The sequence below is a fragment of the Chenopodium quinoa genome, unplaced genomic scaffold, assembly GCF_001683475.1.
Source record: "Chenopodium quinoa cultivar QQ74 unplaced genomic scaffold, ASM168347v1, whole genome shotgun sequence".
In the NCBI taxonomy this organism is placed as follows: Eukaryota; Viridiplantae; Streptophyta; class Magnoliopsida; order Caryophyllales; family Amaranthaceae; genus Chenopodium; species Chenopodium quinoa.
This window is the reverse complement of record NW_018742410.1, coordinates 292,822-315,849: the sequence shown is the minus strand read 5'-3', so window position 1 is coordinate 315,849 and position 23,028 is coordinate 292,822. Positions and strand designations below refer to the sequence as shown.

At 33.2% G+C, this 23,028-nt stretch overlaps 2 protein-coding genes and 1 long non-coding RNA gene across 6 annotated transcripts; 2 read left to right on the top strand and 1 right to left on the bottom strand.

Moving 5' to 3' along the window:
* The first annotated feature begins 674 nt into the window (after positions 1–674).
* LOC110705086 lies at positions 675–7,863 on the top strand. 4 transcript variants are annotated; one of them, XM_021882928.1, is made up of 6 exons: positions 675–1,037; positions 1,162–1,299; positions 5,368–5,626; positions 6,134–6,221; positions 6,997–7,063; positions 7,344–7,863. In XM_021882928.1, exons 2-6 carry the CDS (start codon positions 1,234–1,236, stop codon positions 7,395–7,397), a joined length of 534 nt encoding a protein of 177 aa, XP_021738620.1. In that variant the 5' UTR covers positions 675–1,037; positions 1,162–1,233; the 3' UTR covers positions 7,398–7,863. The 4 variants fall into 4 exon arrangements, with proteins under 4 accessions (XP_021738620.1, XP_021738635.1, XP_021738614.1 ...); XM_021882943.1 differs by lacking the exon at positions 675–1,037 and having other exon boundaries at positions 1,165–1,299; positions 5,373–5,626; XM_021882922.1 differs by lacking the exons at positions 675–1,037; positions 1,162–1,299 and adding an exon at positions 1,972–2,338.
* A 6,999-nt stretch (positions 7,864–14,862) lies between these two features.
* On the bottom strand, positions 14,863–15,740 carry LOC110704576. Its single transcript, XR_002507975.1, has 2 exons — positions 15,327–15,740; positions 14,863–15,142 (listed from the first exon to the last, which is right to left on the bottom strand). It is a non-coding gene; the product is annotated as an uncharacterized LOC110704576 (long non-coding RNA).
* A 2,524-nt stretch (positions 15,741–18,264) lies between these two features.
* On the top strand, positions 18,265–21,840 carry LOC110705077 (EIN3-binding F-box protein 1-like). Its single transcript, XM_021882914.1, has 2 exons — positions 18,265–18,572; positions 19,179–21,840. Exons 1-2 carry the CDS (start codon positions 18,548–18,550, stop codon positions 21,074–21,076), a joined length of 1,923 nt encoding a protein of 640 aa, XP_021738606.1. The 5' UTR covers positions 18,265–18,547; the 3' UTR covers positions 21,077–21,840.
* The last annotated feature ends 1,188 nt before the right edge of the window (positions 21,841–23,028 follow it).

Here is a 23,028-nt window from a genome sequence, read left to right as displayed (position 1 = left end):
TAAGATTTAAAAATTAAGCTAAAAATTACTCGGCCCGTTGATGACCAAAATTAACACAAAATTACTAACACAAAATTCGCTTGATGGGTTTTTTATTGATACGAAATTTTGTTTGTGTCGTATAATGTGTCAATTTATAATGGTAGATATCACAAATTTTAATTTAATTATAATGAACGAACAATTTGTATTTCTTATCATAAATACTATCAAAATTTATCTTATAATGATAGGTACCAAACTTTATTATAAGCGTTTATCATTTAAATATTTTTTAGTATATTTTTTTGGATTACTTATACTCGTAGTATTGAATTACTAAATTTATCTTTTCCTATATTTTTACTTTATTTTTTTTCATTAAAATAATTTAATTCGTGGATTATAATTTACGTGCCATTAAAATTTTAGATATATCAAATCAAATTCGTTACTTTTATCTAGGTGGCGACATAATTTTTAAATTCAAAAATAAAATACAAATCTTTTTTTTAATTGGTAGAAATAAGTATATTTCTTACATGACGCTACGAATGTTCTTAAAAAACACCTACTTATATATATATATATATATATATATATATATATATATATATATATATATTTTTTTTTTTTTTTTTTTTTTTTTTTTTTATATATATATATATATATATATATATATATAAAATAGATTTCAAAGATCTTGAATCATCTACTGACAGACTGACAAGAAGTTTAATTTTCCAATTTCCATCTACCTTTTTTAATGGCCAACCTCCCCTCTTTCCTACTTCCCTTATTATCCATAACTGAAAACTGAAAAAATTCAGCTACTAGCATAATTTTAGAAAGGAGGAATTCAATTCTTTAAAAACCCTAAAAAAAAAAAAAAAAAAAAGAAATTATATTCTTTACATAACTTTATTCTTCTTCTTCCCCCTTTTTCCCTTCCCAATAATTGAATTTTAAATTACCAAAAAAAAAAAAAATCAATAAAAATCCCAGGAAAAAAACTACTGTACTCAATATTGTTTCTTGAAGCAGCTTGCAATTATCAGGTCTGTCATTCTCTCTCCTAAATTCAATCTTTTGTTATTTTCTTCAATTATTTTTGGGTTGCTGAGTTCACTGATTTCTACTTTTGGGGTTTTTTTTAAAATTTATTTTTTTGGGGGTTTTTAGTTTATACAGTATGGAGTATGGTGATCTCTTCAGGATAGCAAATTGAGTATCTGGGTGTGATTTCTCCAGTAAATGCTACTTGGTAATCAACAATTTCTGCTTGGATTCTTGGATTTCTCACATATTTGCATGCATGGGGTGAGTCACTCTTCCCTCAATTTTAATCTTCTTATTTCTTAGAAATTTGTCAAAGAATTGGAATCATTTACTGTTCTTTTTTCCAATCTAATACCCTTTTGGTTAATTGTTCTAATTCTTTATGTAAATTGAATTGGTATGATTATTTGTTGAGTAATTGGATAAAATGAAGGATTCAATTTAGTTGAACCAATTGACCGTTTCTTGATTTTTATCATTACTATTTGGTGGGGGTGTCGATTAGCTTGGTTATAGTTTGGGAGTATTACATGGACCTCGGATCGAATCTCGTGTACATCACTGTCGTGGCAATGTTGGATTCTTTTGTGCTGTTTATACTCCGTAATTAGTACTACGGAGTAGAAAATATGCTACAGAGGCAATCTATACTTTTTGACTTCAAATAAACCTGCCTTAGTTGTGCCCCATGTATAGTATTGTCTAGATTTTTTCGGGTTTAGCCGTTTAGAGTACTTAATAAGTAAGTTTTATGTATAACAAGATTAAAAAAGGTTTCTAATTTTAGTACTGTTTAAGATACTACAGCTCATAAACCATTCTTTCAACTGTAGTAAGCTACAGCTGTGTACCCTTTATTAGTATTTTTGTGGAAACTATGTTGTTGTTCTCTTTACCTTGTTTTTTAAAGATGCCTTAATAGTACAAGTGAAGTTTGCTTGCTCTTTGGATTGGAATCTAGTCTTGCCTTGTTTTGTGAGGTAACTTGTGACAGATGAGTGAGAGACATTAGCCTTTTTCTTGTGAATGTGTTGTTTCTAAAATTCTCGAGAAGCTTAATTCTATTTTTCGCGCCCCCTTTCTCTCTCTCCTTTACACTCTTTGCCACTCTATTTCTTTGTTCTATGTGCCTATTGAAGCACAAGACATGAATTCAAGATGTTGTTTGATGATTGAAATTGACAATTGTGTTGAGAGAAAGCCTTGCTGTTCATTTTTGGGGCTTTCCCTTGCTTATTTTGGCGCTCTTGCTTGTTTCATGATCGAAAAGATCAAAAATGTATGCAGGAACCTTTTCAATGTAAGGGTTTCCAATTTTTCTCTCGAGTGTTTCATATTATTTTTGCTTGTAGTTAAGTTTTGAAAAGCGGTTTAGATATTAGGTGTAACATGTTTACATCATTACATGTATGTGGTAGGATAAGATAACTACTTGCTCTTTTTTATGGTTCTGAAAGTGCTAAGCTCTGCTTAACTTTTGTGGTTTCCGATGTTTTTATAACAAGCAGTGCAAGAAGAAACTTTAGTTGGGGAGTAGTTTTTTGAAAACAGAAGCTTGTGCACACATTAATATAGACATATTTGTTGTGTGTAGAATGAGATTGAAGTGTGAAAAATTGGATAGTAGCTATTCTGACTAACAGAGTAATGCTCTTCCAAAACCTTTGATTTTAGCTTCACCCATGTCTGAGTTATATGTTCTAAGTATTGTTCATTCATCCATTCTTTATGTGATCAATTGAGACCTTTATGATAGTTACTTCCTAGGCCATATCATCTTAAAATTTCAATGTTATGCTACTTGCTTGATTGGCCCATTTGGCTATTTATACCCTGTTTTGTTCACCTTATAAGATTTAGATTCGGTAAAAAATCAGTATTAATAATTAAATGTCAACTGTAATCAATCAAAATCAGATTTTATCAATGTTAATCAGTTGTGATCAGTAAGTAAAAATGAGGGTTTGTTCTTTTTTAATTTTCACTGAAATTTACTACTCTTTCAACAATAAAAAGTGTTTGAATATGGTTTATTAATATTTTCTTTCTATTCTTTCATTGACTAGTTTTCACTTTTTTTCGGCATTAATTGTCAGTAACAATTTTCCTTTCTGCAATGTTTTAAACTATCTACTTCCTCCGTTTCTTTTTAGATGCATCACTTTCTTTTTTGACTAATTAATTATCTCTATCTCTTCTATCACATAATTCCCCCATTTTTTTCTCTCTACTCCAAAAATTGCCTAGGAGTCCGTGAAAACCAAAATGATGCAACTAAAAAAACAGAGGAAGTATATAAAATAAGAAGATGTAACTCAAATTTAGCAATTAATTTACTCCGTAACCTCATTACACAGTGCAAAGTTGAGAAACCCTATAAATGGCCAAATGGGCAAACCTTGTTGGGGGTTTTGTGGTGGGAAATGTGTAAGGGGTGGCTGGTAGTTGCATTTCTGCTAAATTAGTGACGAAAGATGGTTGTTCTTTGGTTAAGAAATCTGGTATAGCTGTGAAAGAGTCCATGATCACCTTTGTCAAAGATGAGAGGATGCTATCTGAAGCCGTTGAAATTGAGAAAGGAATTATGGGAATCCTAGTAACCTTGGGTACTTTCATTGGTGAGGAAGTAGCTGTGCAGTTGCGGAGAGTTCCTCCCCTATCCCCTCCCATGCCCACATTGTTTCTTTATTTTTCAGAGTGACTATCCAGAGACCTCAGACCACAAATTAGAGTAATGTGAAAGTTTTCTATAAAAATATTTTCATGATTGGCACATTGTGGGAGTTAACTCTGAGAGATTTGGTTGCCCCTGTTGAAAGAACTACTGTTATTGGGCATATACGTTTTAGACACTTTACCATTATCATGGCGATGAAATCTATTTGATGTTTTGATTATTGAATCTTGTCTCTCTAAGAATCTGATTGAGATTATTCTTTATTGGAGATGTGGATTAGACCTGTAGGCATTATCTATCCAAGTATTGTTGTTTCTTCTTTGATCTAGGGTGTTAAAGTGAGTTTTGAACCTTACGGCCTTAGTTATATGTAATTGAGAAGACAAAAAGGGAATGAGTTTGCTTGTATATTTTCTCTGACCGCGGAATTGGGTTGTGGTTTTTGATAAAGAGCTCCTAGTTTGCTTTTATTAATATGTGTTTGCATAATATAAAATGTCCAGATATTTCTACTCTTGGGTAGCTTGGTGCTTTTTCATGGATTTTTCAGGGTTCACAACATAAGATAGCATGGGTTATGTACTTATGTGTCTGTAAACTTTTGCTTAGGACAGCCCCTCACCACTAGTACATTATGCTGGCAACAGGTCTTTCTAGAATCTGTTGTACAACATGAATCAATTGTTAATGTGGCTTGGCCAGGCACATTCTAGCCTAGATGAGACTAAGCTTCCAACAGATTTTTCTTATATGAATGCATAGTGGTGGTCAGTGACATTGATGTTTCAAATAAAAATAGTAACCTGTCTTTTTTATGATCTCCGACATATATTAAGGCTTTCTGTGTATCATCTTGAGTTATTCTAATGTCGTATATGTTTGTGTCTGTATTAATTCCCTTCCAGTAATAGGTAATTAGGGATTATCCGAGCTCTAGCATGGAGAAACAATTCAAAATCTACTCTAAAAATTTGGAGTTAATGTCTGCAATTCTGCATTAGTATAGATGACAATAACTAGTTATCTATAGAGTACTTTGTGTCTTCCAATTCTAATTTGCTCAAAGATATAGCTTGTGCTAAAATAATTCAGGTTTTTTTTTTTAATACCATGGCGATACCTTGAAATTTGTAGCTAAAATCCATGATAATTTTATCCAACTCTCACTTGGGTCCTTCACGCTACCAAATCAATTAGCATGACTTCAGGTTTTCCTTTTGATATGAGGACTTAACTGTGGTAATGATAACCCCATTTGGCAATCCCTTTCCACATCCCTTGTCTTTGCTTTTGTATGGCAATCCCTTTCCATTTGGCAGTCTTGGAAGAATAATGCAATTATTACATGTCTTGCTTCAGAAATCCAATGCTGATATTTTGCTTTAGCTGTTTATGGAAGTGTTGCCCTTATTTTTTGCACTGTTTTCTTCCTATCTATGGTTTCTGATTGATCAATATGCAGTATTTTTAAAAGTACTTTCCCCTCCCACCCCCACCCCTCCTCTCCCCCATGAAAATTATGGGTTCGACTGCGTATGGAACATAGGCTTAGATTGTTTTGTTGATGTAGTCTATATGATAACTCCGTTATTTATGGTTGAATGTTGAGAGAGTGGTACTAATCATTTAAAAAATGCCTGATTTTGCAACAGAGCAGTGGTTGTCTTGGATGCTTTACCAGGCCCCAACTAATAATCGCTGTGGATGAGCCATCAAAAGGATTGAAAATACAAGGCCGATCCGTAAAGAAAACAAGCCTACCAGACGATATTTGGAGCAGCTCATATGAAATGGACAATAGTGCAGTTCAGTCACAGAGAAGCATTTCATCTATGAGTGCCTCTAATCAGAACCTTGATCCCCATGGGGGTAGTGGAAGCACAAGCAATCCTTCTGAATTTGTAAATAATGGCAAGTTTCTTTCCTCTTTATTTCCAACCCAACTCTCCAAGCCGTTATTCCAGTTAAGTACTTAGTTTTCCCTGTAGTCAACCAGGATTTTCCCCTCCCCATCTCCAGTGCCTAAAAGAAATGTAACATTTGAAGTGGCTACACTGATTCTTGGAGATGTATATTTATATTTCTTCCAGTTAAATAGGGTAGAGAAACAGACCTCAAAGACAACAGTTGGTGTTTGTGCCTATATTAATTTATTGTTTTTTTTTTATTACTGATGTTTATGTTGGAGTCTGTGGATCTGATGATTGGGTGTGATTGCTATAATATCCATACGAAGTATTATTTTCTCTTCTTTCATCTCTATGTATGTGGTTATGCATAGATTTTAATCATTTGAAAGACATCCCTTTGACCGAATTCTTATATGAAGTGTATTGTACTTCAAGCTAATTTATTTTTGCTAGTTAAGTATCCAAGAAATCTGCATTTACTTATAGCTGGAAAATCTATTGGATGCAGGCCTACTTCTCTGGAACCAAATGAGGCAGCAGTGGGTTGGTGATAGAAAGTCTCGTAATCAGCCAAAAATGCGTGAACCCAGATTAAGGTATGAAAATTTGTATTTCTTAAAGTTGCCTAACTTAGATTTATTGAACTGCAGAATCTTTGTGGTCAGCTAACAGTTTTATGGCTGCCTTGTGAAAAGGGGTCAATTACTTCATTGATTGAGTTCTGAAAGAGATAAAATGAAAAATCGAGTTAGTAGGTTACTTGAGGTTTATTTAAAAGGTGTTACAGATGATGTTTTTCAGGAATAATTTATCAAACCATGAAATATGATAGGTTGTGGCGTTGGATGGTTAGAAATAGGAAAACTAAAGCCTCGGAAAAAACTGGTTTGGGCCTTTGGGGGTGCTCTCGTTATGAACTCCCTCTGAGTGGAATGAGTTGGCTTACAGATTTTTTGGTGAGAATTGAAGAAGCTGTTGTTGAAGTGGAAACAATCTGCCAGACTTCATGCTCTAGGCTCGTTAACAGAAGCCTTCCAGGGATTAGGTTTAACTCCTCTCACTTCTCAATATTAGGTGTTCAAGCTGCAATCCTAAAGGTGTGTCTACAAGTAGTTGACTTATGTGTGTTGATCGGTTAGGTTATGCTGGGATGCTCTCTAGTGTAGGTAAATTAGTGTGTTGTGTTTTGAGGGACTTTTGACCACCTGGAGACTATTGAGCTTAGGCTCTTTTCTTTTGTTTTTATACAGTGTTTAGTCAATGAATATAAGCCGGTTTGTAGTTCTGATCTTGTTTGATGCTCTCTTGCCTTCTCCCTGAGTTGTTTTACTGCTGGTCCTACAAAATTGAGCAAAATGCCGTATTGTGCAGTTGGAATGCTACATACGAGACTCTACTTGGGACAAATAAGCCTTTTCCTCAACCCATCCCTCTGCCTGTAAGTATTTACTGAACATAATCTGTTATCTGTTTTTTCCCTTAAATTTCCCCCTATTTAAAATTATAGGCGCATCTCTGGTTTAGTTTGCCCCAATATAATAGGGCACTTCCAATAGTATGATGCTAATATTTGAACTTTAGTAGTTGCTACCATATGTAACAAATTTAGTAGTTGTGGTTGATTTCTATAAAGACGACCTCGATTTGATAAGGACTAAAGAAGTAGTAGTAGTTGTGATTGTTTACCAACGTTTGGTTGTGTTTTTATTTTTTTGCAGGAAATGGTTGATTTTCTCGTTGATGTCTGGGAACAAGAAGGCTTGTATGATTGAACAATAACAAAATCTTGAAAACTGATGATTCTTCCTTTTAGCAACCGCGCGTATTTTGTAAAGGTTCGGTGCCAGAAGATGATTAGTAGCAAAGCTAAAATGATCACCTCTAGAGCATGATTAATCCTCAGAACTCATCTGTTTTCCTACTTCAAGTCGTGAACTTTTCAAATCTGATAAAATTCTAGCTTTGATTCTTAATTTCCTGCCATCAAGTAAAATTAATCTGCATGATTAGTAGGTAATCGATATCATTGACTTGAGTCATCTTTTTTCATGATCTAATGTGCAGAAAATGATTGAATTAGCGAATTGATGGAAGTTTGTGGGAAACTATTTTCCATCCTTGCAATTATAGAGAGACATGTTTTGCAGAACATAAAATTTCAATTGTATTGTTTGTAAAGACACAGGACACCTTGTTATCATGAAAAAATATTCTGTTAAGCGGTTGTTTCATGCCTAATTTTGCTACTATTTCGCCAGTTTTGCTACTATTTGATAAGGACTCGTTAATGGTGATGAATTACGCCTGTTCCTCCGGAAAATGCCCATTGTCGTCTCAAATAAAAGCTGATTATCCCAACGCACTCGTTTTAAGGAAAACTTCTTAATAGTACACAGAAGTTAGAAAAGTCTTCTTCTAAGATTGTAATCTAACTTAATACTCGGTAACATACTCGTATAGTCAAATGAGCAGTATGTTATCCGGATGTATTAGGCACAAGCGCACTGATACATCCACATTCAATGTAGCTGAGTTAGAGATCTTTCAAAGAAGCAACAAAGTACCATTATGTACTACGAAGTATAGATCTGACTATCTAATACAAATTCTACCATTAGTTTTAGAGATATTTAAATGGCTGTTTGGCATATGCTGAAAATTTGTTTCCTCCGCATATATTCGATATTTTACATGAATGGCGCAAAGATTATGAATATAGAAAGGTTAGGTCGGTGGTTGGTCCTTTTTTTTTTTTTGATAGGCGCCTGGTGGTCCAATTTTTTCTCCGTTTTATAATACTTGCATGTTGCAAACTTGCAATTTAAATTTTGCAATATTTACACTACTTTGATTACTCAATAAAAAAACATATTTATAAAAGATCTCCTTAGAAACTTTTTTCTTTTTTTTTTTTTTGGCGAAAGTGTATATTTCAAAATATAAACTATATACACCTTTTTATGGTGAGAATAAAACATATTAATGATTAAAATTATGAATTAACAAGTGTGAAAATAAGCATTGCAAGTATAAAGAAACAAAAGATGTATATACAGTAAATCTTCTGTCTCACAATTTGTGTATTATCTAAAAAAACACTCTCTTTTTTTTAAATCCTTTTATTTATTGAATGTTAAATGTACTTGGTCCGTAACTCTATATGTGGGTTATACTTTATATTTTCAACCAAAATTTAATTACATCATTATCCTTTGTAACTTTTAGCAACAGTACAAGCTTGTACAAAATCCAATTGACATACCCATTTTACTAGTGTACTTATTGAGTGATTTCGGTCAATGCATGTGAATATAATTAAAGTAGAGATATTATAAAACTTTGTTTATTTCGATTTTCGTCCCCATTAAAATATAATTAAAGTGTTGAATAAATGTAAATTCTTTTTTTATTGCTTTATTGGTTTGGTAGGGAAAGGGGGGAAGGAGGGTGCTTCATTACATGTTGGAGGTGTAGGTAACAAGAAATAGTTGATATTTGACACCACTATGAATTTTTGCTTTCAAGGGGTTACTAAAGCCTATATTTAGAACAAGTGGGTGGTCTTAGCTTCAGTCTACCACTGAAATTGCTTATTTCATCTCATGTATTATGCAATTCTCTATAATTGATTGATGGCCAACTGTAATTGCTATGATTGACAATCAATTTGTTGCCAATTTGCCCTAGTAAAGGAAGTATAGTTGGGTGCAGTGTATGGCGATACTTCGAGGAAGAGGCCGGGTTTTCGCAACTTAGTGTTTGGTATGAAGGTTAGCTAGCTTAGTTGTTAAGGTCTCTTAAAAATCATAATTTTGAACAGAGGCTGAAAGTGTATGATTCTCGATTGTTTCGTAAGTCATCTTTAATAATCAGTATATGTTATAAGTGTAATTTATGAATCATTGCGCAACACTAATTGGTTATATTAAAAATGAGATATATAAATATAATCCAATTATGAAGAGTGGTCGGAATTTCTCCTATAATAGTAGTACAAACAGAAGTATCTCATAAAGTGAAGTTGTGGTATGTATGACATTATGACCATAAATAAAAATGGGCACTTTTTAACTTAACTACAAGAGAAAGAGAAAACCGTGAGAAATATGCTCATAAATGAATAAAATTGAGTGACGTATAGTGGGGCAATTTGTTCCCTTACGATTGTGGAAGTGTTCAATGCTTCGGCCCACAACCCATTCATATGCTTGAGAATGGAGGGTAGATAAGATTCTTACAAATTTTAATGTCAAAACTTGATATTCTCGACAGTGAGAGAAAGGCTCAATTTCCTTTGTGTGACAACTTGCATCTTCTTAACACCCCATTATTATGTATATGAAGGTATACGTGGTTGTAGTTTGATCTCATTTCATTTCAATTAGTTATTATTTTTTATTTCGAGCTCGTGTTTGAGATAAAAGTTTTGTTGTCTATTGTAAATTCGTAATTCTAAAAGTCTGTATGTATTGAATCACTTATAATAAGAGATTTTTCATCCTAAGAATCACAACTGGTAAGAATCTAACACGTGATCTTGAGGTCATGAGGTGAACTCCTACAAACTACACCATGTACTACTTAATGCATTAGTAGTACACATTATAAGATGTGGAAGAAATCTCTTTGAGTAATGGTCCTAAACTCCTAATGGGAGCAAATACTAGCCAATATTCGATGATAGGCCTTTAGACTACAATGACGAGTCAAAAATATCTGCTAATTTGTTAAATTCAAATAAGCTAACCCTCTTTGTGAGCGCATTAAAAATCAAAAGCCTCCGCACCGCATTGCATCACTATCAATTTATTCAACGTTGATCTTCCGATCCCTTTTCTTTGCTCATAATATTAATCTCAAGGCTCAAGTCATTTTCTCTCTATAGTGCCCACTTTGTCACACTTGTATGTAATCGCAAAATTTTGTTGCATGTTTCGATACAACATACAAGAGGGTAGATTGTACACTTGTACCTGTATTGTGACAATAAGGCAGAATGTACATAAGTAAGATCTTAATTAGGGCATATACTGATTATAAAATTAATATATTTTCTAAAATGGTAACTTAGAAATCTATGAAAAAAATTCCATGTTATTAAGTACTATTAATGATTTAATATTTCTTGTTTAAGCTACTTATATGCAATAATCCTTAAAGATGCATTTAACATTTTTCGTATCTTTGAATTTGGTTATTTTATGAAACCCTTAAAGCATTAGAATTATGAAAAAATCTCACGCCAAATGGTATATTTTTATTGTTAAAGCTTTCCTCTTTAATCTTCTTATATGCAATGAGCTGCATATAAGAATTTATACATTGTACATGTATAGGTTTGAGAATTTATGAACAAAAAAAAAAAAAAAAAAAAAAAAAAAAAAAAAAAAAAAAAGCATGCTTCGATTGATGTTAGTTGTTGATTGTTTGAGGTTGCTCGGAGTGTAGCTCATTATCTTACTACTTCGTATTTGTGAAGAAGATACATATATATAGTCCATATTTAGCCTGGTATGAAGTAAATTACAAGATAATACATAATCCCAATCTACCATATATTAATATATATCTAAGTAAATGATAATAATAATAATACAATTTGATCCATCATATGGCTTATTAAAATTTGTTCACAATAAGAGCATTTAGAAGTTTTGCAAATTGGTGTAGTAGTGATTGGCTAGCACTACAATAGAATGGTGATCTGTGCATTAGAATGTTCAACCGTACTTGCTGTAATTTAATGCATAAGATAAGAGGATTTATGGAACATTAATATAAAAAATTAAGCTAATTAAATGTTAATTTGATCGTGCATGCATTTTCATTTAAGTCCATCAAATTCCATAATTTTAACGCACATAAAAAATGATATAAACCTTATACAGTCATACACTCATATACTCCACGTAAAAAATGAGTTAGTTGTTTGTAGGTTACAAATTTCCCTACTATTAAGGTCCCAAACTCTTATAGTAAAAAAAAAAACATATCTCTTTACGTTATAAACACGTTAACATGTACAATTATTATTAAGACGAGATTCAATCTCATACCTAGATGAGTACCTCCTTAATAACGATAATATACTATCTTGTGCATTTAATCATTTATATGAGTAGGTACGGTACAACATATAGTAGTAATTAATTAATTAATTAAATCCAATTTGGGTATCTTAATTAATCAATTGATCTTCAGAGTGTTCAGACTCATCAGATTAGTTAGGTGCAAAGAATCAGAACTAGTAATTAGGGAAAGAGAGAGAGAGAGAGTTTAAGAGGGTCACAAAGACTTGTATACACATGCCACTTACGCAGATATGAGTTGGATCCTTTAGGGAAAAAATATGGAGTATTTCTAGGATTATTTCCTATTACGTCCCTTAGTAAACACTTAATAAAGGGAACGTATAAACTCATTAAAGGAAAAAAAACAAAAAGGTTAAAAGATTGATTAGTTTTGAAAATACACGAAACATGGTAGTAGAAAATATAATGTACTACGTAGAAATTTGTAATTGTTAGAGCTAAAAAGATACCGAATTTCCTCAATTTTAGAAGATTTTTGCTATACAATCAGTTGCACTTTGTAAGGTATAACTAAAATTATATTGCATTGTATCATATTTTTTGAATGTGCATGTACTCATAAGGTATAAGTGTATAACTATATAAGCGCATGAATGAACAAAGAAATATCCTTGGTTTTATTAGACCTGATCAAGTATGGCCCGTCTCGTTGGCCCGGCCCGATTTTGGGCGGGCTTTGGGCAGAAATTTTCGGCCCGAAATCGGGTTGGGCCCGACCCGACCCGTTTTTTTTTTTTGGGCGGGTTTGAGAATGCGTTTTAAAGCATATTTAGTTGATTTTTAGGCCCGCCCCAAAAATGGCCCGAAAAGCCCGCACGGCCCGGCCACTTTGGGCGGGTTTGGGCACAAAAAATTCGGCCCGAAGCTTGGCCCGGCCCGAGAAGGGGGCAAATTTTTTTAGCCCGAACCCGGCCCGGCACGCCCAATGATCACCTCTAGGCTCTATCATGCTAAAGGATCAACCAATTGTACATTGAAATTTTTTTATTTTTAAGGCAACTTATTAGTTCTATCTTACAAATTTCTAAACACGTAGTTACATAGCAGAAAAATATGTGTACAGAGTACTCCTTATTTTTGGGACCAACTATTTAATTAAGTACCTTAATATTTAAAACCAGGTTGATTAAAGGAGTAAGCCAACCTAGCTAATAAAAGCATGGTATATTTGCAAGTTGCGTATATTTGCCAGCTTTGGCATGTGAAAATTGCTAGATTCATAATCTTCAAGACAAAAGAGAATGTACTTGCTAATAATCATCTATGTTTTTTAGACCAACTTGATCTGATTATTTTTATCAACATTATATTACCTTATACTGTAGTAACGTAATTTCCAACTTGCATATGAACTGGAAAATCAAATTAAAGTATTAAACAAAAATTATTCAGGTGAAAGGAATTTGTATAGTTTTGAGTAATTAAAATAATTTCCTAGGAAAGAGAGAGGAGAGATGGTGTGCGTACGTGCACGTGGATCTCAATATGGACGGCTTAATACTGTTTATTAAAATTTAATTAGATTAAATTAAATTAAATTAAATTAAAAAAAAATTGAACAAAAATTAAATTAAATTAATAAAAACAATTTGGATTAAAAAATAATTAGTAGAGTATAGTTTAATTAATAACAGAAAAAATAAAACATGAGGAAGTTGCTAGATGACTATGCTAGGACCAGGTTCATATTATTATATAGTGTAGCCGCGTTTAATTTGGTCAAAAAATCAACAAATTCAAGTGTGCAAGTGTATAAATAACGTTACATATTATATCAGTTAATGAATTAATTAAAAAAGTATACAATGAACCTTACAATTGTCAAATTTCAATGTCAATTCTGGTCTCTTTGCCTCTTGTTTACTTTCTTTATACACGGTCTTATCCTAATAATACCCTAGTAAAATGAGATCTTGTTAATGAATGCCCTCCTCGGGAATTTAGATAAGCATTTAAAATATTATCTAAAGTGAAACTGTATTAATTTAGGAATGCATGACAAAATCATACATCGATCGATGTAATTAATATTCATTTTAATTTAATATTTTTACTTTTAATTATCTTATCCAACCCTTTTAGGATGTTAGTTAGCTTTAACCAAATGAAATAGGTGACCAATTTTTTTCAACTTTTTTCTAGATATTCCATTTGGCTAGTCTCTTCAAAGTCCATATTGTATTCATTATTCAAATACTATGCATCTTGTCTATTGGCACTCTGATTAATGAATGGATGATACATGTTACATGTATAGTAGTTCATATAGTGGTGCTTTTGTAGATATTTTGTGAAGATTGATTTATTTCACTATCTCATTCAAATGTCTACATTGAATGAGCTCATAAGAGTCTGATTACATACAGGCTTTTTTTTTTTTTTTTTTTTAATTTTTTTGACTGGTACATATAGGCTTAATTAATGTGATTTCATCATATAATTAATTAGTAATACAAGAAATAATCCATTGGTTATATAAAGTTGGTCTTCATTCTTTTATTTTCTTCAATATGAGACAATTAGTTCCATCACATGTGAATTATGTTTCTAACAAAAAAATCATGAATAATTAATACGAAGTATTTGTTTTGATGAATACATAGTATCACCAATAAGGCTCGTTATTTAGATCGAAAGAGATACCCTTGTTAGTATTTTATCAATACAGTAATCAACTAGGAAAATAATGATCGATCAATGGGTTTTTGGACATGTATGAACAATGCCCCACTACTACAAAAAAGAGCTTAGAGAATGGTTAAAATAGGCTTTATAGAACGCCTTAGGACCGTTCTTCTGCTAAGCGATGCGTAAAGTATATAGAACTATTCTAATAGGTGTTTTGTATAATGAAAGATAGAGAACGGATCTTAGTCACAACTGTTCTTTTTTCCTTCCTAAAATCGAAAAATAATGAAGGAATAACTGTTATGTTGCCTAACTGATACAATTACAAAAGAGCACAGTTAGGTATTATGTTAGATAACCGTTCTCTAATGTTTTTTAATAAAAAAAATGTCCGCTATTTTCTTGCTACATTTATACGCATTTATTCTGTACAAATATTGTACTGTATATAAAGCACCCTTTTTAGGGTCATTTTTTGCACCAAATATATGTTAAAAAATAATGCAAGTTATATGTATGGAAATTAAAATAAAATCCATATGGAGATTCCAAAATGATAAATAGTAAACCAACTTACAAATTTACAAATTTTTAAAACTAAAAAACCAAAAAATTGATATACAAAAACTAATTCATGTAGCTTAGTAGTCGAAATTTATAGATATATTCAATCCCCCTTCACAAGTCCATAGCTTCAGTTTGAAATTTGAAATAGTAACTCATGCAATTGTAGACGATCTATCTCCTTCGTATTGAAGAGCTCTTTCCGCTTCAAAGCCTTATAAATTATGTATTCCCTACAACATTAATTGAGTAATTAGATCTACAAATTCAACTTTATAAACATATTCAATAATCGTTTTTCAAAAAAAAAAAAAAAAAAAAAAAAAAAAAAAAAAAAAAAAAACATATTCAATAATCGTAAGAGAAAAAAATCAATCAAAACAAATTTATGAAAGAACAATAAAAAAAAGCTTATACCTTATGAACTTTTGATGATTGTTATCATCTCCTTCTTCAAGATGTAATAAAGTAAAACACCCATGAGAAGAATAGTATGTATGACGTCAACCATCAACATATATTTGCACTTGCAATAGTTTATTTACTACAGAATTATAAGTTCTAGCCTTTCCCAAACAACGTTTAAAGAGTCGAATTTTAACTCACAGAATTAAAATGTGCAAACACTAACTAACGGAAGACTAAAATTTTCCTAAATTCAAACTAAAACTAGATAGAATTTATTATCCCATGAATTAAAAAAACGAAACCTAAATTTAAGATCTAAAATTGAATTAAAAATGAGGATGAGAGAGAGAAACATGGGCGGCGGTTGAGTTAGAGAAACAACTCTAAGAAAGAAGAGAGCTGTTAGAGTTCCACTACACTTTTTTCTAAGGGGTTCCTGTACACTTATCTTTTTGCCCTAATAAAATAGAACGGTTGTGAGAAGAACGTTCTATATTGTAAACGCACAACGGTTATGTGGAGAGGCGTTCTATATGATTCAACATACAAAACTGTTATCTAACATAGGCGTTCTATATAATTCTAGAGATCGCCTATCTAACATAACCGTTGTGTGTTATGTATTCCTTTTTCCACTTTTTATAGTAGTGCCCTAAATTACTAATTTCAATAATTTATTTTATATCGCAAAAAAGTACCATAATCAAACTAATATGAATTTCAATTATCTATTTTGTATTTGATAAAGATGGTTATATGGCATACCTTAATGGTCAACACTTAGTGTTTAAACTGTAGGTATAAAATGCAAAGATCGATGGATCATGAATTTGAGAAATGTACGTTATATATATTGTGAAAATGTGCTTTGGCTTCATGAAACATCTTCTTTGATCAACCTCTATATGGTATCAGAGTCAAGCTCACTGCTTGGGAGCTCTAATAACTTAAGTACACTGGGCCAACTTAATTAACCATGTAAGGGGAGTGTGAAAACTCACTTTGTCCCCTTAAAACATTACATGCAATGAAATTAAATGGTTGTTATTACATGTAAGAAGCAACGAATGTTGAAGTATGTATAGTTTTTTCAAACAACACATATAAGTATCTCACATTGATAAAAGATGAAAAAGTTAAACGTACTTTATAAGACTAAAGGGCTACTCCTATTAATTTCATATAGTTTTGGTTTGGAACAATCCTCATTAGACTTGTAAAGTGGATTCTCTCATATGTGATGAGTGCAACCCAAACCCGTATTTAACTATAATACCATTAGATTTATATTTTTGGTGTTAGAAAAGTATACATACCATTACACTATCTAATGTTACTATTTATCTATTTACTAATATATATGTCAATATTTATATTTTTTTCCATCAAATTATAGCAGTTTCAAAATATAACGACTAAAAAATTATTTAGAAAATATCGAAATCAACTCAAGGTTGAGATCTTGAGTACAACTATTCAAATATTTCCCAACTTAATTGGGATAAAATGCAGTGGCAAAACCAGAAATTATATATCGGGGATTTAGGGGGGAGGGCAAGATCAATTATATTTATTTTAATCTCTACATTAAATCTTGTTTAGTCTGACATATCTCTTAATTGTTTTTTGATTTCTAATCAGAGAAGTTAACATTTTGACTCATGACAAAAATAGAAACATTGAAGTGATTGACAAGAAAGTTTATTAGGAAAAAATTTCATTAAAAGAATAAAATTGGAACATTCGTTAAGCCTAATAGCTACCAAAATACAATAAAGAATAAATAAGTAAAAAAAAATTGAGTGCAACAAGAATCGAACCCTTGTCACATATGCAAAAAAAAACCACATTTGCAAGTCTGGCCAGCTATTTCACCCATCATGTATTATCATTATTAACACACAAAAATATTTATAAAATCAGGGGGGTGGCCATGGCCTACCCTAGCCCCCCCTTGATTCTGCCCCTAATAAAATGGCACATACTTTAGAGCATAGTCAACACATGCTGGAGGTGAATAGAGTAGTTTGAACTTTTTGCCTTTCTGGCCTGGTCTTGTTAGATCATTTTAACTCAACTAATCTTTAAATATCGTTGTATGTTAATGAGAAAGAATTATGAATTATAATGAATATTTGGGGTTTTAAATGATCTTTATGTGTATATTCTACATACCTAAATTTTTAGACTTTTGATTTGATATAAAAATTAAAGTTATTTGACAATCAGAAAATAAATAAGAATATTTGGTTCATTATCACTAACTTTAGTATGTTCTAGTATGATCATTGATTCGGTTTGACATTAATGAGGATGTAAGCAATAAATTGCTAACATGAAATTGCTAATATAAGGTGAATAAAACACAGACTCAGATAACCAATGAAGCAGCTTTTCCGAGAGAGGAGCATGATTCACAATTTGGAAGAATTCTCTAAACATGACCTAATCCAAAAGGAAAACACTACACGTAGCCCTAACGACAACACATACATAAGACATACAAACTTCTCACTTTGACAAGTTGCAGTTTCAATTAAATGAAAATTGTACACGTACATAACCCTAATGAGTAACGACTACGTACACTATACGAGGCTAAAAGTAGAAACACTACCACCACCATATTTTGGGAAAAAAGAATACACCTTGTACTAAACCCAAGTTTTGAATCCCAAATTAAAGGGTTTTTTTAGACAAGTGGGTGTTTATGTGATAACTTAGGAATGGGAGCAAAGAATTCAAGTTTTAGAGTGAGATTCATTGCATTTGCATGTCATCTATCCCCCACACCTTCCAAATTCCTTGTATATGAATCATATTCATGCATTTTCCCACCTATTATTAATAACCTTATATTATAAAATCAAATAATCAATTACATTATTTTTGTTGGACCCACCTTATTACATTGACAACATCTAAAGATAAAAACACATCCACAGCACCAAACCTTTTCTCATTGTTCGTTCGTTTCATTCATTCCCCCTTCCCCTCTTTTCTTTCGCCCCAATTTCCCCCCCTTTTTTTGCCCTATTTTCAATAGGGTTTCTCTTTCATGCTCTACTTTCTCATCTCATGAATTTTGCAGACCTTCAATTTTCATCCATCTTTGTTGTTTTTGTGTTCATAATCTCGGTTTTTGGAGCTTTTGAGGATCTTGGTGGCTTCTTTCAGTCGTCTAGCTCTCCTCTTTTTTGCCTCTCCGAGGTTTTTAATCAGCTTTCAACATGTCTCAGATCTTCGATTTCAGTGGTATGTTTTGGATCCTTCTCTTTCATTTCTGTAAATTTTATGATTTTATTGTCTTAAACATGTGGGTGTTTTTGCCATGTTTTGTTTTAGAGTTAATTAGGGTTTGTATGATTGGGTTTTTATATATGATTGGGTTGTTTGGGTAAATTTGGCATCTAGGTTTTGTTGGGTATTTAGTTGCTGAAATTTTCAGGTAGTTTTGGCATCTAGGGTTTACTTAATTTGCTTCAATTAGAGCTAATTAGGGTTTGGTATGATTTGGCTTATCAGTTTTTTGTTGCATGAATTTGAGGTAGTGGTTCTATATTTTTTTTTTTTTGGCATCTGGGTTTTGTTGGATTAGTCTAAATTTGGGTAAAATTGATTTGAGTTTATGAACATAGGCATTTGATCTGTACCTCGAATTTTATGTAGAACACTGTAGATATTCATGATAATTTATGAGTTCAGTATTTATAATTTTTAGTTTAATCATGAATTGTTGGTGATCTCTTGAATTTCGGTGATGTGTGGGTAGTTTGGTGGTTAGTTTAATTAGCTGAAAGGATCAAGTGTTGTTGGTGGAAAATCATATACTGAATTTGTTTTGGTTATTTGGATTTTCAGGAAGTGAGGAATTTTACCATGGTGGATCAATATACTCGAACCCCAAGGAAGCTGGTAGCTTTTTGTCCCTTGGTATTGTCAACCATGTGGATGTTTACTTCCCTAACAAAAGGGCTAGGATCAGTGCCCCTATTGTAGCAGGAGAGAGTGTAGAACAGAAGAAGCAGGTCTCTCTTGATGTCCTCCCAGACGAGTGCTTGTTCGAGATCTTCACACGTTTGTCTGGGGACCAGGAAAGGAGTTCTTGTGCCGGTGTTTCAAAGCGATGGCTTATGCTTTTGAGCAGCATCCCCAGTGAGGATTTATGCAACAAAATTAAGGTTGCTGCTGATGAAGTCGAGGAGATCGAGAACGATGGATTCCTTACCAGGAGTTTGGAGGGTAAGAAAGCCACCGATGTTAGACTTGCAGCTGTTGCTGTAGGAAGTGCTGCTCGTGGTGGTTTGGGCAAGCTTATGATCAGGGGAAACAATTCTGTTCGTGGAGTTACTGACCTTGGTTTGAAGGCTGTTGCTCGATGCTGCCCCTCCCTAAAGAGTTTGTCTCTTTGGAATGTTTCTTCCATTGGGGATGAAGGTCTTATTGAGATTGCCAATAGATGCCACCGCCTTGAGAAAATTGACCTTTGCAACTGCCCATCAATCACCAACAAGACCTTGCTTGCCATTGCCAAGAATTGTCCAACTTTGACCTCTTTGAGTATTGAGGGTTGTCAGTACATTGGTAATGAAGGTGTGAAATCAATTGGACAGTTCTGTCCCAACCTTAAATCAGTTACCATCAAGGACTGCCCACTTGTCGGTGATCAGGGTGTTGCGAGTTTGATGGCATCAGCATCTTTCTCCGTAACCAAGTTGAAGCTACAGGGGTTGAATGTCACTGATCTTTCTCTTGCTGTTGTTGGCCACTATGGAAAGGCCATTACTGATCTTGTTTTGACCAACCTTCAGAATGTGAATGAAAAGGGTTTCTGGATCATGGGTAATGCTGAGGGTCTTCAGCATCTCAGGTCATTTACCATTTCATCATGCCGAGGAGTCACAGATGTAGCAGTTGAAGCTGTTGGAAAAGGATGTCCTAATTTGAAACAATTTGTTCTAAAGAAGTGTGCTTTCATTTCTGATAACGGATTGGTATCTTTTGCCAAAGCTGCAAGGTCCCTTGAGAGCCTACAACTTGAAGAGTGCCACAGGATTACCCAAATTGGGTTTTTTGGTCTCCTTTTTAACTGTGGTCCTAAGTTGAAGGCTCTTACTATGTCTAGCTGCTTTGGATTCAAGGATATGATTTTGGGATTCCCCCTTCCGATCAAATCCACACCACTTCGATCTGTTACAGTTAGTAACTGCCCTGGGCTTGGAGACATGACCTTGGCCATGTTGGCAAAGCTGTGTCCTCAATTGCAATGTATCAATTTCAATGGGCTTCCCTGTATCACTGATGCTGGCCTTCTCTCTCTCATTGAGAGCTGTGATGCTGGCGCTGGCCTTGTCAAGGTTGGTCTCACTGGTTGTGTTAATGTGACCGACAATGTTGTCATTGCACTGGCAAAATTCCACGGTGGAACCCTTGAGGTGTTGAACCTTGAAGGATGTGGGAAAGTGACTGATGCAGGATTGGTGGCTATTGCTGATGATTGCCTTCTGCTCAATGAACTTGATCTTTCCAAGTGTGCCATTACTGATTTCGGTGTTGCATCTTTGGCTCGGTCAAAGCAGCTGTGTTTGCAGATCCTCTCTTTATCTGGGTGCTCAATGCTCTCAGACAAGTGCTTGCCATTCTTGGTGAAGTTGGGTCAGTCTCTCATGGGGCTGAATCTTCAGAACTGCAACTCAATCAGCAGCACTGTTGTTGACATGCTTGTGCAGCGGCTTTTCAGGTGCGATATCCTTTCCTAAGTGGGAAGCTAAAATATGCTCTTCAGGGAATTCAAGTAGCCTCAGAAGTACATCAGCAGAAATCGTGAATAGTTAACGTTCGTTTAAGTTTTTTGGGTCCATCAGTTCAAAACGGGCTTACCCTTTGCCAGAGACTTGGCTCTTTTTCCAGGAGGAAAACGATCGATTTTATACCCCTTTTTTTACAGGTTTCCTCAATATGGGAAATCTGTTTCAAGAATTTATTCTTGAGCGGTCGTTGATGCCTGAGATTACAGTTACTGGTCTCTGGATTTGGAGGGTTTGGCCTTTCTCTATCTTTTGCTGGGTTTCTGGACCTTCATTCAACAAAAAAAAAAAGAAAAAAAAAAGGAAAAGTGAAAAAAGAAAAAAAAAAGTTTTAGCTTGGCTTTAGACTACTTTAAAGCTGAGTTCTGAACCTTTAGAAGTGTTTTTTCAAGTCTGTGTATCGGTTTTACCAAGTCCTCCATGTCCGAGTGGTTTATGTTCCGCTCATGGTAGTGGGTGTTGGTCACTGGTGGGTGTTGCTAGTTGTTTACCGTTGCTTTTGTAAGTTCGAAGTATGGTGCCTTGTTTTGTAGGGGGCTTTGGCTGTGGCAGCAGTAGCTGCCATTACAATCTTCACTTCTGGGTGAGATTGTTTTTTCATTAGTTTTGCCAAGCCTTTTTTTTACAGGCGCCTTTTGTATGAACTTGTTCTCCGCAACGGATTTAAATTAATGTAAGAACTATGTATAATATGTTCGGTCTCTTGTCTATTATAATTTCCTTTCTGCAATTGCTTATGATAGGTTTTATTTTACGAAATTATTATGTCTGAAATAAGTTGAACAAAATGGAGCCGTAGTCTCTTTTAATCTACATTATACTTGAAAACAGAAAGATTAATTAAATTTTAATCAATTGCTTTTGAATAACTGTAAATTGATAATTATGATAAATGTACACCATTAAACTACACTATTTGTGATTAAAGAGGAAGCAAAGATGAGATTGACCTTGGTAGTTGGTATGCCTCGACTACCTAGAGGCTCTTTTCACTATTCAGTTGGCACCAGATCTCTATATACGGAGTACAAAGTATATTACTTCCTCAATCATACAAATTTTGGCATTTTAATTTTTTTTTTTTTTTTACTAATCCCTTTTTTCAAATTAATAGTCTAGCTAATATAGCGTAATCTTGAACATCTAAAATTCCAATGAGTGCGGCGAGTCTGTATGATGTACCCTTATCGAATAATTGAATATTGTTTACTTCTTATTAAAGCTGGAAGAGCTAATGTGACTATTTCCTGAATCATTCATGTGTTTCTTTTTGACAATATATGATAAATATATTAATAAAACATAATACGACATTTACAGAAGAAATACAGATTCAACAAATACGAAGTATATAACAAATTTATTCATATAGAAATTCTTTGTCTAAATCATATGAATTCATAATTAAGTTAGTTGGACGAGAATTTCAGAATGTATATCGTACAAAAAATGTAAATGTATAATCTTCACTATTTTTTCTTTGTTCGAATAAAAAGGAAAAATGTAGACAAGAGACCATGGGATTCGCTGGATGTCATAGGTGAGTGTGCAATGATGCACTGGAAACTACAATTCTCAAATAATTGACAAATCCAACCACCGAATTATTAGGATCATATTAGACAATACCTGACCAAAAAATCTTTTTAGAGATGTTATACAGATATAATTTTTCATTTAATGACTCTCAAAATTGATTTTTTCCCCTTAAATACATTAATTAGTACATGACCATCATAACTTTGGTACCTAAACCAACCAATTCTAAATAATACAAGCAAGCCTCTTTAACAATTTATTAAATTGGAAATAAAAAAAAATAAAAAAAAAAAAAAGAAGTCATTTTCCTGTAATTTGTACTCGAAAATTAATAATGTTGCCCGATCAAACTTGACTTGAGTAAT

Excerpts from the sequence above, each read along its gene's own strand:
- LOC110705086 (XM_021882922.1), top strand. The coding sequence starts at position 2,186 with ATGAATTCAAGATGTTGTTTGATGATTGAAATTGACAATTGTGTTGAG. Across the intron at positions 5,627-6,133 it reads TTCTGAATTTGTAAATAATG|GCCTACTTCTCTGGAACCAA; the intron begins GCAAGTTTCTTT and ends TATTGGATGCAG. Across the intron at positions 6,222-6,996 it reads ATGCGTGAACCCAGATTAAG|TTGGAATGCTACATACGAGA; the intron begins GTATGAAAATTT and ends CGTATTGTGCAG.
- LOC110705077 (XM_021882914.1), top strand. The coding sequence starts at position 18,548 with ATGTCTCAGATCTTCGATTTCAGTG. Across the intron at positions 18,573-19,178 it reads TCAGATCTTCGATTTCAGTG|GAAGTGAGGAATTTTACCAT; the intron begins GTATGTTTTGGA and ends TTGGATTTTCAG.